This window comes from Sylvia atricapilla, chromosome 25 (assembly GCF_009819655.1).
Source record: "Sylvia atricapilla isolate bSylAtr1 chromosome 25, bSylAtr1.pri, whole genome shotgun sequence".
NCBI lineage: Eukaryota > Metazoa > Chordata > Aves > Passeriformes > Sylviidae > Sylvia > Sylvia atricapilla.
Window position 1 is genome coordinate 1629792 of NC_089164.1, and position 13437 is coordinate 1643228.

Sequence of the window (13437 nt, forward strand, 5' to 3'; positions counted from 1 at the left end):
GTTCAGGACAGCTGTAAAGAAGGGGATACAAACTGTTTTGTTGTGCTAGCTGGTGGAATCAAGGAAAGCAGTGACGTATTTTAAAAAGCAGGTGGATTTAAAGTCAGGAGCCCCAGAGACTGTCTGTGCTGTCCCTTGGCCAGTCCTGGCATCCTTCAGCCTCATTTGTGGCCCCAGTGAGCCTGGGGGTGTTTATTCCCCACAGGAACTCCTGTTATCCCCGCTCTTTCGGGAGCAGCATCCCAAGATACCGGGAAGGAATTCTCCCCGTCACGGTGAGGAGGCCTGGCAACAGGTTGCCCAGAGAAGCTGCGCCTGCTCCACCTCTGCAATTGTCCGAGGGCAGGTTGGAAAGGGCTTGGAGCATCCTGGGACAGTGGAAGGTGTCCGTGTGCACGGCAGGGCTGGAATGAGATGGGATTTAAGACCCTTTCCAACGCAAACCCTCCCCGAGCCCCGCGCTCCCCTCAGCCGCCGCCGCCATATCTGCCGCACACTACAGCTCCCATCGCCCCCCGCGGGAGGGGCGGGTTCGGCCCGCCCCCGCCCCGCTCCCATTGGTCACCTCCCCGCGGGCCGGCCGCCGATTGGCTGCGGGCCCTGGCCGTCAGCGCCGGGCGTGCGGCGGCCGGTGATGGCGGGCGGGCGGCGGGCGGTGACGGCGGCGCTGCTGGCGCTGGGCTCGGTAGTGCTGGCGCTGACGGCCGCCGTCCTGCTCCGCGCCTTCGTGCTGCGAGCCCCGGCCGGGGTCCCGCGGCTCTGGGCACGGAGCGCCGGCAGCGCCGCCTTCAGCGCCAGCGAGCGGCGGGAGCTTAAGGAGGCGCTGCGAGGTGAGGGGGCCCGAGCGCTGTGAGCCCCCCTCGCCCCGGGCCTGGCCCCGCCTGAGGGGGACGCGGGGGGACGCGTGTGGAGGCGGCCGCTCCCCAGGTGCTTTCCCTGGGAGGAACCGGGTGTTGGCTCCCGGCAGGACTACGGAAGTGATTGAAAATCTCTGCTGGCCACTGCTGAGGCCACACCTCGAGCGCCGAGTCCAGTTCTGGGCGCTGCAGTTCAGGAAGGGGCTGGAGCGTGTCCAGGGAAGGGTCTGGAGAGTCCTGAGGGAGCTGGGGAGGGTCTGGAGAGTCCTGAGGGATTTGGGGAAGGGTCTGGAGAGTCCTGAGGGATTTGGGGAAGGGTCTGGAGAGTCCTGAGGGATTTGGGGAAGGGTCTGGAGAGTCCTGAGGGAGCTGGGGAGGGGCTCAGCCTGGAGAAAAGGAGCTCAGGGGGAATTTGTGGCTCTGCACAGCTCCCTGCCAGGAGGGGACAGCCGGGGGGATTTGGGATCTCATCCCGGGGAACAGGGACAGGAGGAGAGGGAACGGCCTCAGGCTGGGCCAGGGGAGGCTCAGGGTGGAATTCCAGCAGGAATTTCCTCATGGAAAGGGCGCTCAGGCCTTGGAAGTGCCCAGGGAGGTTTGGAGGTGTCACCTGGAGGTGTCACCTGGGGGTGGCACTGAGTGCTCAGGGTGGGCATCAGACACAGCTTGGATTCGATGATCCCAAAGGGATTTTCCAACCTCAGCGATCCTGTGGTCCTCCTCTTGCCCTGTGTTGATTTTCTCCACCGTTTCCTGTTTGTCCACACAGAATTTTGCCACACACCCGTGGCGGTGTTTCCAGACATCCCTTTGTCCACTGGATAAGTCACTGAGGGGATTTTCTCCCTTTCTTGTTCTTGCTCACCGCTGCTGTGACCAGTCCTGGGCTGTTTGTGCTGTCTGACGTAGAAGGTTTGAGGGCTTTAGCTCTCAGCAGGGCTGGCACTGTGCAGGAAACCACAATCTGGCACCCAGTGATAAAACCCTGCGTGTAAACCTCATACCTTGCTGCTTTGTAGGATTTATTGCCTAGCAAATCATGTTTGCATTCTTGCTTCTAATGGGAAAATGAAGGCTCACAATAGATTTTTGTGTTAATTCGTGAATCACGCCACCTCGAAAGAATCCCTAACCTCTCCTGGCAGCTGCTGTTTGGAAAGGCAGCTGGGACTGAGATATTCCCATGTTCTGCAGGACAGGGGCTGGATGTTGGAGAGGGGCCATAGGGCCATAGGGCAGGCCAAAGGGGCCAACAAAAGCCCTGTTTGTTGATATAGGTTAATTTATAAAGCAGCATGGAGGTGGAATAACCATCACAACCCGCCTGGCTCTTGAGAAAGAACCTTGGACTGCCAACTCAGCTGCCTGTCCGGCTGCCAGAGGAGTCTGTGCCTTGAGGAATCAGATCACCCGAGCAAATGGCAGCTGCTCCTGGACAGTAGCACTTCTAACAATATCATTCAACACTCCAGCATGAGAAGTGGAGTCAAATTATCTGGAGAGATACCTTGGCTGAGCTGTTAGGAAACGCTGGTGGCTGCCTGTGCACGGCCCAGCTGAAGCACATCAGTCTTGTTTTTTTTGCTGTTTAAAGCCTGGAAAAAGCACTCAGGAACATAAATGTACTTCCCCTTTTGAAGTGCAGTTTGAGCTTTGTTTGATTTTGGTGCTGAGTGATTTCTGTTCTGTGTTTCTTTGAAGGGGCCATTAAAATCCCAACGGTGTCCTGGTCTCCAGAGGATTTGAATACAACTGCCATGGCAGAATTTGGGAGTTACATTCAGAAAGGTACTGAACTTTCAGTCTTGGCAATCTCTGCTGCTCTATTTCACTTTCATAAACAAATTGAAGAGAGCACGTGTCATTCCTGAATATAAGGGACCAGATATTTATGTTTTTCCTGTCAGAAATGTCCCCTCTGCAACAGTGGTTTGGGGGTATCAGTGGCCCCAAAAAGGTTCAAAAGACTTTTTGGAATGATAGTTTTTGCTCCTTGAGGTGGTTAAATGCCATAAAAAAACAAAAAAGAGGATGACTGCTGCTGCTTCAACCTAATTTTTTGGCAGTCCCATCATTGCTGTCTGCAAAAGAGCTGCAGCCCTGCTGAACAAGAATTCTGGTTTTGTTTTGGAGAGTTTCAAATCCCAAGTGAGATGGATTGGTGAAAGTGTGAGAACTTCCATCCTCTGCTGTGGCCAGTCTTATTTACAATTGGCCCCCTCTGATGCTCCCTAGGTGACAAATCTGGAATAATGCTAAACTCACCCATTATTACTAATTTTATCTTTTTACATGTATCTTTAATTTAATTTTTTTTTTCTTCCTTAACAGTCTTCCCAGCTGTATTTTCATCAGAGTTCATCCAACATGAGGTTGTTGGGGAATACAGCCACCTGTTCACAGTTGAGGGCTCTGCCCCTGGCCTGCTGCCCTACATGCTGCTGGCACACATGGATGTGGTGCCTGCTCCCCCTGAGGGCTGGGATTTCCCTCCTTTCTCAGCTGCAGAGCACCAAGGCTTCATCTACGGACGGGGGACGCTGGATAACAAAAACTCTGCCCTTGTACGTGTGCTTGGTGAAGTCCTTCCACACAAATACAGCCTGGGAGGGGCAGAGGGGAGCAATCCAGCCTCTGGGGGTTCACTGGGTTGTCTTTCTTGCCTCTCTTTCTGTGAGAAATTCCTAAATCCTGCCGTTTCGTCCCGAATTCTCCCAGAAATGGAGGGGAGTGATGGGTGTTACTGAAGAAAAGGGGGTTAAAACTCGTGAAGAATCAGGAGAGTCACGTTCACAGGGGCAGATGTGTTTGGTGAAATGGCAGCTGGAAGTTTTATGGCACAGGTGCCCAGAGGAGCTGTGGCTGCCCCATCCCTGGGAGTATCCAAGGCCAGGCTGGAGCAGCCTGGGAGAGTGGAAGTTTCTCTGCCTGTGGATGAGCTTTGATCCCTTCCAACCTGGACCATTCCATAATTCTCTGTCAAATGCTGTGTTTGAAAGCAGGGATAGACCTTTTCCTTTTTCCCAGGTGTCACTGAGGCACTCCAAGCAAAAACTGACCCTTGGACAAGGCTTGAGCTTCAAATTAAACCCTCTTTATTTGCATCTTTTATCCAGCCCCTGGCAGAACAAAGAGCTGTTGTCCAAAACACATCTGGGAGGAATGGATTCAGAAAAGGTTGATCTGGGAAAGATTTCTCACTGGGGAAAGGTTGATGGAAAAATGAATGAGGAAAATGTCTCTTTGTGACTTTGATGATGACTTCTGTGGCAGGCCTGTACTTAAATTTGAACAGATGTTCAGTGTCACACAGGCCACACTCCTAGAAAGTTTGATGATATTTAATCATCCATTTCAAAGCCTTGAAACTTAAGAGTTTAGGTTGGTGCTTCATTCTGCTGTGAACTGCACAAGTAACTCCACAAATGGCAAAAAAAAATCAGCAATTTCAGTGAACGTGGCAAAAAAATGAGGGCTGACAATATAGAGGTGATATGTAAAAAATTAAGTCATTGAAATTGAAAAAGAGGGATGGAATAATAGAGCAAATGTATTGTTTTATATATCTATCTATAAATATGGCCACAGCAAATGGTAAATTTGATTTCTCATTCTTCAGATTAAGTTTCTTGTTCTGTTTCTATCCTCTCAGCACTACTTGTACAAAACATGCTGCTCCTTAAACTCCCTGCATTTGGTATTTTTTAAATAATTTTAACTCTGCATTGAGAGCCAGTCTGGGGGTGTGCCAGGCACTGTAAGAGAACAGAGAATTCCTGGGATAATTCTGGCTCTGTGGGGCTCCCTGTGCAGTTTGTTCCTGCTCTGTGTTTCATGTCCCTGTCCTGACACTGAATGAGAATTCCTGATCAAAACCCCTGCAGTGTCTTTTCCAAGGAATGGAATCTCCTCGGTGGGAGCTGCAGGAATCAAAGCTTACCTGTGAACAGCACAGCATCACGATTCCCTTCCATCACCCTGCATCCTGCTTCATTGATTCTCTTTATTGCCACACAGGGATGGTTCAGCACGTTTTGCTTTTCCTGCAGGGAATCCTGCAAGCTCTGGAATTTCTGCTCAGGAGGAATTACAGACCCCGCCGCTCCTTTTACATTGGCATTGGCCACGATGAGGAGGTATTTTCTTTCCTTTCCTTGCAACAACAACCTGCTTGCATTGTTCCTGGAGGTAACAAGGCTTCATTCTGAAACATTGTTTAGCTGGAAGGTCTTTCCTGTTCTTCTTGGTTCTGTGGGGAGATACTGTATCAGGCGCCAGGTCAGAGTTATGGATTGATTGTTTGGCATTCACAAAGGATTTGGTGTGATGAGCAAAGAGAAAAGAACATTGGAGGCTGTCACTTGAAATTCTTCTCTGCAAGGAAGGTGCAGCAGGAATCCTGATTTGGAGACAGGAAAAGCTGGGTTGGGATTCACGTGGTTGTGCCAAATGTTCAGGAATAGCAAAAAAATGTTCCAGTGGTACAGAGAGACAGGGGAGGTGGGTTTGGTTATGCACTGTCAAAATATAAAGACAAAGAATTATTAACAGTTGAAGTAAATAGGTCTGCTGTTGCTTATCTGTGGAGTTTATAGCTCTGAGATGTCAAAATAAAAGCAGCAGTCAGTGACTCATCAATGAGAACACTCCTCATCATGGATATAAATTCATCTGCTATCAGGCCATTAACAATTTCCAGTTAATTTTCCTGGAAGAACCTTTTGTGGTTGCTCTGGAGCTGTTCCCCAGGGGACTCGGTGTTTCTTTGTGCTGTAGCCACCAGCAAGGTGTTCTCCAGGTCTCCTCCCAGTGTTCTGGCTGGATCTGATCAGTTCCTCTGCCTGGATCCCACAGGTGTCTGGTCTGAAGGGAGGAAGGAAAATCGCAGCTCTGCTGGAAGGCAGAGGAGTGAAACTCTCCTTCCTGCTGGATGAGGGCAGTGCCGTGCTGGATGGGATCATTGCAGGGGTGGAGAAGCCAGTGGCAATGTAAGACTGACCACTTGATTCATTTCCAGTCATTAATTAGCGACAGATGACATTGTTGGTGTCACTGCAGGACGTTTCCTTCAGCCTCTGCCTGCTGCCCATCACAGCTCTGCTGGCACAATGTTCCACTGAGCATTTCAGTTCTGTGCTGTGCAGCTCTGCTCGCTGGAGAAGCAGCCACCAGTCCTGCAGAGATCTAAACGCTGTGTTAATGATTTGTTGTTGCTGCCTGAGTGGTTTTTATCACACTAAAACTATGAAGTTATTTTTATCTGCGGTCTGTGCGTGCGTGTTTGGAATGGCATCAGTCTCTCTTTTTTTTTTTTTGTTAATTAATTGATTAATTTATCATTGTCCAGGATTGCTGTCACAGAAAAAGGTTCAATGACACTGAACTTCACTGTGGAAAAAGAGCCAGGACATTCATCCTTTCCTCCTAAGGAGACAAGTATTGGCATTCTGGCAGCAGCCATGTCCAGGTGAGGGCTCCCTGTCACCCAATGTCAAAAACTGTCAAAAAAACTCCTAAATCACTGATATGTGACTTCTTAAATATTTGTGGTTAGATTCTTCTTCAAATTACTGTTCTGTATTTGAAATTGCAGTTTGTAGCTCACTTTGAAGGGCAGAAATGCAGCTCCCAGCCAAGGAACAGTTGCCAGGTGTCTGCAGAGTCTTTGCACTTCAGCTGTTCCAAGTGTCAGCCAAGTCTTCAAAAGCAAGACAAGTGCTGTCTGCCCTCATTTACTCTGCAGCAACAGAGATCCCTTTGTTTGGGTGGCAGGATTTCTCTGGAATTTGTTCCTGCACATCCCTGCTACCTCAGCTGGGAATTCTCCAAGCCCAGGAACATGGAATAGAGTCATAATGTGACAGCAAAAATCACCTCTAAAGGGATGTGAACATCAGTGTGTTGATAGCAAGTAATACATATTTTAGGAAATCTGGGTATGTCCAGACATGGTAGGATTTGTGTGCTCTTTTCCTAGTTTTCCATGCACTTACAGGAGCCAGGCTTTGGGATTTTTTTCAGCTGTTTCTCAAAGGAAATCTTTGCATGTGGCTGGAGTGCCCAGAAATCCGTGGAGCTGTGCTCTCACATTGACCTACCAGGAGAGCAGAGTGTGATTGCATCTCCAATAACAGGGATACATTTCACAAATCAAATTCCTGACATCCTTCTGGAGCAATAACAACCGAAGAGTTGGTTTTTTACCTTATCAGTGTTGATTTGTTTCCTAGGCTGGAGCAGAATCCCCTACGTAACCTGTTTGGCTACGGACCAGAGCTCATGACTATGGAGCACCTCGCAGCAGAGGTGAGGAGAGAGGCACCATTTCATTCCCAAATTTCCATAAGAGTAACCCAGTGAAGAATTTAGGGCGCAGTTATGTACAAAGGATTAAAAAAAAAGCTGGTTTTTCTCCCAGATTATTGTTTCTGCTGGAATTGTTTTGTCCGTGTTCAAGTGACTCCACCGCGCTCTTGACAAATCAGAACTTTGTGATTCGTGGTTTTGTTTCTTTCCCTCAGTTCAAGTTTCCTCTCAACATCATCATGAGCAATTTGTGGCTGTTCTCACCTATTGTCAGCAGGTAAGAAAAGAGATCCTTGATAAACATCCCCAGCCTCTCACCCGTAAAAGATGAAGCTATTTCTAATCTTCCCAGGAAATCAGTTACTTTATAGTTGGCAATTCAGTTGTTTCCTGTTAATAACCACTCAGTTAATTGAATAAGGCATCATTCAGCTTATTGCCCGTGGAATTGTGGTGCTTATTTTTTAACGACATTCAACTCATTTGAGAAGTTTTGTTTCTTTGTTTCTATTTTTGTAGAGCCCTTGCCTGGAAACCTTCCACCAATGCCTTGATCCGAACGACCACTGCAGTCACCCTGTTTAATGCAGGAATCAAGGTACTTTCATTCGGGTTTTTCTCCATGTCATTATGATGAGACAATTAGGACATTTAATTTCCACCTATTTATATCCAGTTATAAGATCTATGTGGGCACAGTCTCATTCTCACCTCAGATGTGGCTTTGGATTTGGCTGAAAAGTTGGAAAATCACTTCCTTTCAGAAGTATCTGATCCCTGTCCACCACTGTTAAAATTTTTAATATTTTAAGATAGCCAAGAAAACGTGATCTCTGCATAATCCTCTAAAGTATCAAAGGCAATATTTGAAACTGTCACAGTCACAAACACTTCCCTGGCCCAGACATTTGTAGCACAGGTCTGGGATTTATCTGAAGTGGGTTAAATGTGCACCTTGGCCTGAGAGATAACAGCCAGATCCTGCCCTGATAAGGAAGTGGAGCTGTCCACAAACACCGGAGCCCTGGAAAACAAACAGTCTGTGTCTGGTGTGTCCCTGAAAAGTCTGTGACTGAGAAGCATCACTGGACAGGGGAAGATGCAGTGGCTGAACAGTGACACGGAGTGGCCAGGAGGGAAGTGACACCCTGCTTCCTTGTGGGTTTTTAATGATTATATTTTTTTGTTGTTGTTTAACAAAGTTGTAAATATTCAGTCTGTAGATAAGAAGAGTTACGTGTTTAATAAAAATAATTTCAGTGACCTATATTTACCCAAATATGAACCGTGTAATGTGACAATGAGGTAAAAAATATTTAAAAAAAATAATCCAGAGTTTCAGAATTTCTCAGTATAAATTTTCTGAAGGGAGAGGGTTTAGCTCAAGATAAAAACTTCTATATAAGTAACGGCTAGCTCCATTTTTGTTGATTTGATATTGATCAATATTTCTTTGTGTATTTATCTGCATTTTAGATAAGATTTAGTGTTCTAACACAAAAAGAGACATCACACTGGGTAGGAAAACAGTGGAGCATCTGAGGCCTGCAGTTGTTTGAGCAGTTCTGGGTTTGCAGCTGGCATTTTATTCTGGTTTTCACTTCCTTTTAAACTTCCTTTTCTCCAGGTGAACGTCATCCCCTCCTCTGCGAGAGCCACGGTGAACTTCAGGATCCACTCAGCTGAGACAGCTGCTGAGGTCAGCACCCTGCTCACACCTCCTCACCTCTGGATCCTCTGTGATCTGGAGTGGGGGTGTTTGGGTTTGTGCCCTGGGAGATTTGGGAATCTTGCACACTTCAGGAACTCTGACAGGCCTGTCCAGCCCAGGGCAGCTGTGAAACGTTGTCAGCACAGAACATCTTCCCTCCCCAAGCCTTTGCTGGGAGTTTCTCTCTCTAGAGGCTTTTTCTGGAGTATTTGGATGCCATAATTTCCTAGAGCAGCAGGCTGAGCACCTGCCTTTCAGGCCTGAAGCAGTTCAGGTGTACCTTGATGTGCATCTGATTAAAAAATTCAGCTGAAGTGGCAGCCAGGCCCTCAGAAGAGGAAGAGAGACTGACACACTCAGCCTGTGTTTTCAACCACAACTGACAGCTCACAGACAGATGTTTTCTGGAAAGCTGAACATCTGCTGCTGTCTCTAAGGGCTGCTTTCTCATTCCTTGTGCTCATTCTGACTCTGTGTTTCACCCCCAGGTGCTGGAGACAGTCAGGAACACCATTGCTGATGACAGGGTGAAGATTGATGTGGTGGAGGCCTTTGACCCCCTGCCCATCAGTCCTTGGGATGAGCAGACATTCGCAGTCCATATTTTTCAAAGAACCATCCTGGACACTTTCCCAGCTGTTGACAGTGTGGTCCCAGGTGACAGCAGGCACATGATGATTATTGTTTCCTCTTCTGCTTTTCCCTCCCCCAGCACTGCCTCGTTTCCATTTGCTGTGTACTCCTCCGCCCCAGCTGTTAACTGCTGGAAACAGCTGTTTTTTCCTCTTTTGATTCCGTTCCCTCTTGCTGCTTCAAAAGTTTTAACCTTGTTTTTTAGTAGTGGAAGTAAAAAAGCAAACAGGAAGCTGACAGAAACAATGAGCCTTGAGCTGGGTTCTCTGCACATACAAAGCAATCTCTTCAGGGAAGAAAGGAACTGTGAGGGAGAGGAGGAGGAGGTCTTCTTGCTTTAGTTCTTCTTTTATTGTTTTCATAGCTGCCAAAGCCATTCCTGCTTTTCTGTATTGTTCCTTATGCTCCCAGCCCCTTCCCTTGCTTGGAGCTCCTTCCTAGCTCTGTAGTTGTTGGATTGAAACTTGAAAATGAAATTTTTGGGGAGGCTGAGTGTCAAGGCTGCTCTTAGGTTGGGTTGTGTGTTCAGCTCCTGCTCCTGAAGGAGAGAACGTTCTCCAGGATGTAGCAATCAATGTTTCCAGTGATGCTTTTGCTGCAGGGCTCTTATCATTTGCTTTTCCTCTCTCCTGGGAGGGAAAGGTGGGTCACTTTTTAAACTGCAGTTGTTCCTCTCCTGCAGAACAAACGGCAGCTTTGTTTTCCAGGCACGTGCATTGGAAACACGGACAGCAGGCACTTCACCAACGTCACCAAGGCCATTTACAGGTTCAACCCTCTGCTCCTCAAACAGGATGATCTCCCCAGGTACTGAGCTCTGCACCTGGGCCCAGGGAAAGAGGAGATCCAGGAGCAGTGGGCAGAAGGAAACCCAGCCTTTGTGTGCACCCATTTCCTGCAGATTTGGGTGCTGGGGATGGAAATGACCCTGGGACAGTGTCAGCCTTGGCTCTTTGTTCCTCCAAATGCAGGCAGGACACATTTAGGGGTTTGATTCAGTGGTGCTGAGTGAATCCTTTGTGTGCTGCAGCAGTGTGGGTTGGACTCCATGATCCTGAAGGTCTCTTCCAACCTAAAAATTCTGTGAGAGGTGTAGTTCTAGTAGGTGGCCTTGTCCTGCACATTTACCCACATGTTTGGACACTTGCCACTCTGAATTGATCAGGAATTTCCTGAAGTTATGTGATAACAATGTCACCATGCAAGGGGTTGTTTGCTGATTTAGATTTCTCATTTTATTGAGGGGCAGATGATGCAAGAGTTGAGTGTTCTGGCTGTACTGGACAGTGACAGAAGTGGCCAAGAAGTGGGTCATTAAATTTTTAGATGTTTTTGCAGGCTCAGCTGTTGGGCCCTGAGCCTTTGAATCAGTACATTTGGGTTGGTCACAGTGCAGATTTTAGTTTATAATGCTGTTTTTCTGTTGTGCACTGTGCAGTTTTTAGTTTATAATGCTGTTTTTCTGTTGTGTGCTGCTTTGTGAAGCCAGCAGCCAAGCAGAGTGCTGGGTGAGTGCAGTTTGGTCAGAAATCTCCCCCTGAACTGAAAACCATCCTTTTTCTTGCAGGATCCATGGGTTGAATGAGAGAATCTCCATTGAGAACTACGAGAAGCAGGTGGAGTTCCTCTTCCAGCTGATCAAGAACTGTGACATCGAGACCCTTCCAGAGCCCCACGCCAACTCCCATGAGCTCTGAGAGACTCCTGGAAGAGCAGCTGCAGGTGGACTCTGGGGCTGAAGGTGCACTTGTGTCTTTATTGAGCTGCAGCTGGAATTCAGGGGTTTTTAATATTGTGGTTTACATACAGATGGGAAAAAGGGCTGATTGTGTGATAGGAACGTGGCAAAACCCAACAAATCACCCTAATTTCTGCTCTCCGTGCTCTGATGTGCAGCCATTAATCTGACACTAAATTTTTCTGCACTTTAAGCCTCTGAAATTGGTAATCACTAAAAAATCTGAGCTATAATCAGCAGTCACTCAGCACTAGAAGGTGAATCATCCTGTGGGCTTGTGACAAACTCGTTTTTCATGGTGAATGGATCTCTCTCAGGTGAGGTGTCAGCCAGAAGCTTACAGGGAGGGTTTGTGACGTGGTAAGAGGGTTCCTGTCACTGCTACAACCACACTGAGGGGTTCTTGCACTGCTTTTTTGCACTGTAGGGGTTCTTTGCACTGGTTTTCCCAGGGGATTCTCCCAGGGGATGCTCTCACCAGCACCCATGGTACTCTGAGGGAGTGTCAGTGTTCTCTCCCATCCCTGCACTGATTTCTGACTCTAATTTTCAGGTACTCCAGAAGTTCTGTGTTGTTGTAACTGAGGAGATGCTGAAAACTTTCCCATCACTTCAGTGATGATTTTTTTCCCCTCCCTGACTCATGGTGGGGCTCAAGGTGTCTTTGTGCATCTGTGTGTCAGAATGAGGGATTGCAGCTTTAAATAAGGAATTAAATCCCTGTGGTTGGCTCATCTCTTTTCTCACTGAATCACTTCATGCTTCCCCTTTGCTCTTCTCAGAACTTGATTGTGAAAGATGCTAAGCCCTTTTATTTCTTTGAGATCAGAGGTTTGTTCCTTCACTGCCAGTACAAGGAATTCCCATTTTCCTGCTCAGTTTTTTGGGAATCCTGGGGTAGGCAGGCCGTGGATGTTGACTCTGCTTCATCTTGCACTTCTTGCCTACCTGTGACAGCACTAAAGGGTTCAGCCTTCTTTTGGCCTTGACAGTTTGGCTTATCAGTATTAATTAGACAAATAATTTATTTAATCAGTTAATTAAATTAATTCTGTCAGTAAACAGTTAACAGAGTGATGTTAGCCAAAGGAAAACCTGAAAGCTGCTGTGTGACAGTGGCAGTGCTGCAGGGACCAGTGCAGCTCCTCCTGCTGCACACACGTGTCTGTTTTTCAGAACTTCAGTTCTGCACTGGAATGGGTGGATGTTCTGCTCTAAATTCATACTGTGAAATGTGCTGGAATGTGCAGGAAATACCCTGAAATGTCTCCTGCAAAACACTGATGGAACTGTGATTCCAATTCTTTCCGTTCACCCGTTCTCTTATTTATTTGTAGTCTGATCTTATCACTGTGACCAGAGGGCTCCAACTGTATCACCTACTGAATGATTGAAACAGAACTGACAGTTTCATCTAATAAAACGAGGAATGTGAATTCTTTTCTGATGATTATTCAGTCTTTTTATGTAGCTGTGTAATTGCGGTGAAGTCATTTCCACACCTGAGCAATCCATAACGTTTCCATCAAAACAAACCCACCTATTTTCCAGCCAGCTTTGATCTTTGCTCCCTTTTCTGTACAAAAATCAGCTCACCCTGGGCAGGCATTGTTGGGCAGTAAATAGTTTGCACCTTTTCTGCTTTGCTGCACTTTGTGATTTGTTCAGCCACGTGCCTGTGGCTCTTTTGTGGAGGTGTCAGTGCTCCTGTGAGCTCCTGTGTGCAGGCACAGCAAAAGTGATGTGTCAGGGCACAGCACTGAATGGAACCCAGCCCTGGCAGTGGGAGGTGCACAGAAGGGTTTGTTGTCGTTGCTTTTTCTCTGGCAAATCTCCCTAAAACTGAGTTTAAAGCCTTTGCTTTGGCTGTGGCTGTATGGGGTCAATATTATTTAACAGCTGATGGTTGTGCTGCCAGTCAGAGGGGCTGGAAAAACGGGAAAACAAGGAGAAAACGGGAAAAAATCTCATGAGAGAGCACAGGTTGTGAAAATCCTGACCTGGGTCACTCTGTTGTGGTGTGGAAGGAGGAAGGAGAGATTTGTTGCCTGTTGTACCAGCAAATGTGTCCTAAAGACATAAAGCATCCTTTATATTCTGTAATCTTCCACCAGCCAAAAACCCCCTCACCTCTGTTCCGCTGAGGATTGTTTCTTTAAAGGAAGAAGATTCATTTTGCTGCTGAAGGAAAA

At 47.4% G+C, this 13437-nt stretch overlaps 1 protein-coding gene across 1 annotated transcript; it reads left to right on the forward strand.

Moving 5' to 3' along the window:
- The first annotated feature begins 634 nt into the window (after positions 1-634).
- Positions 635-12681, forward strand: PM20D1 (peptidase M20 domain containing 1). The gene is made up of 13 exons (XM_066335624.1): positions 635-830; positions 2559-2645; positions 3189-3421; positions 4907-4993; positions 5712-5845; positions 6205-6324; positions 7088-7163; positions 7379-7440; positions 7683-7761; positions 8791-8862; positions 9363-9531; positions 10215-10314; positions 11075-12681. Exons 1-13 carry the CDS (start codon positions 635-637, stop codon positions 11202-11204), a joined length of 1545 nt encoding a protein of 514 aa, XP_066191721.1. The 3' UTR covers positions 11205-12681.
- The last annotated feature ends 756 nt before the right edge of the window (positions 12682-13437 follow it).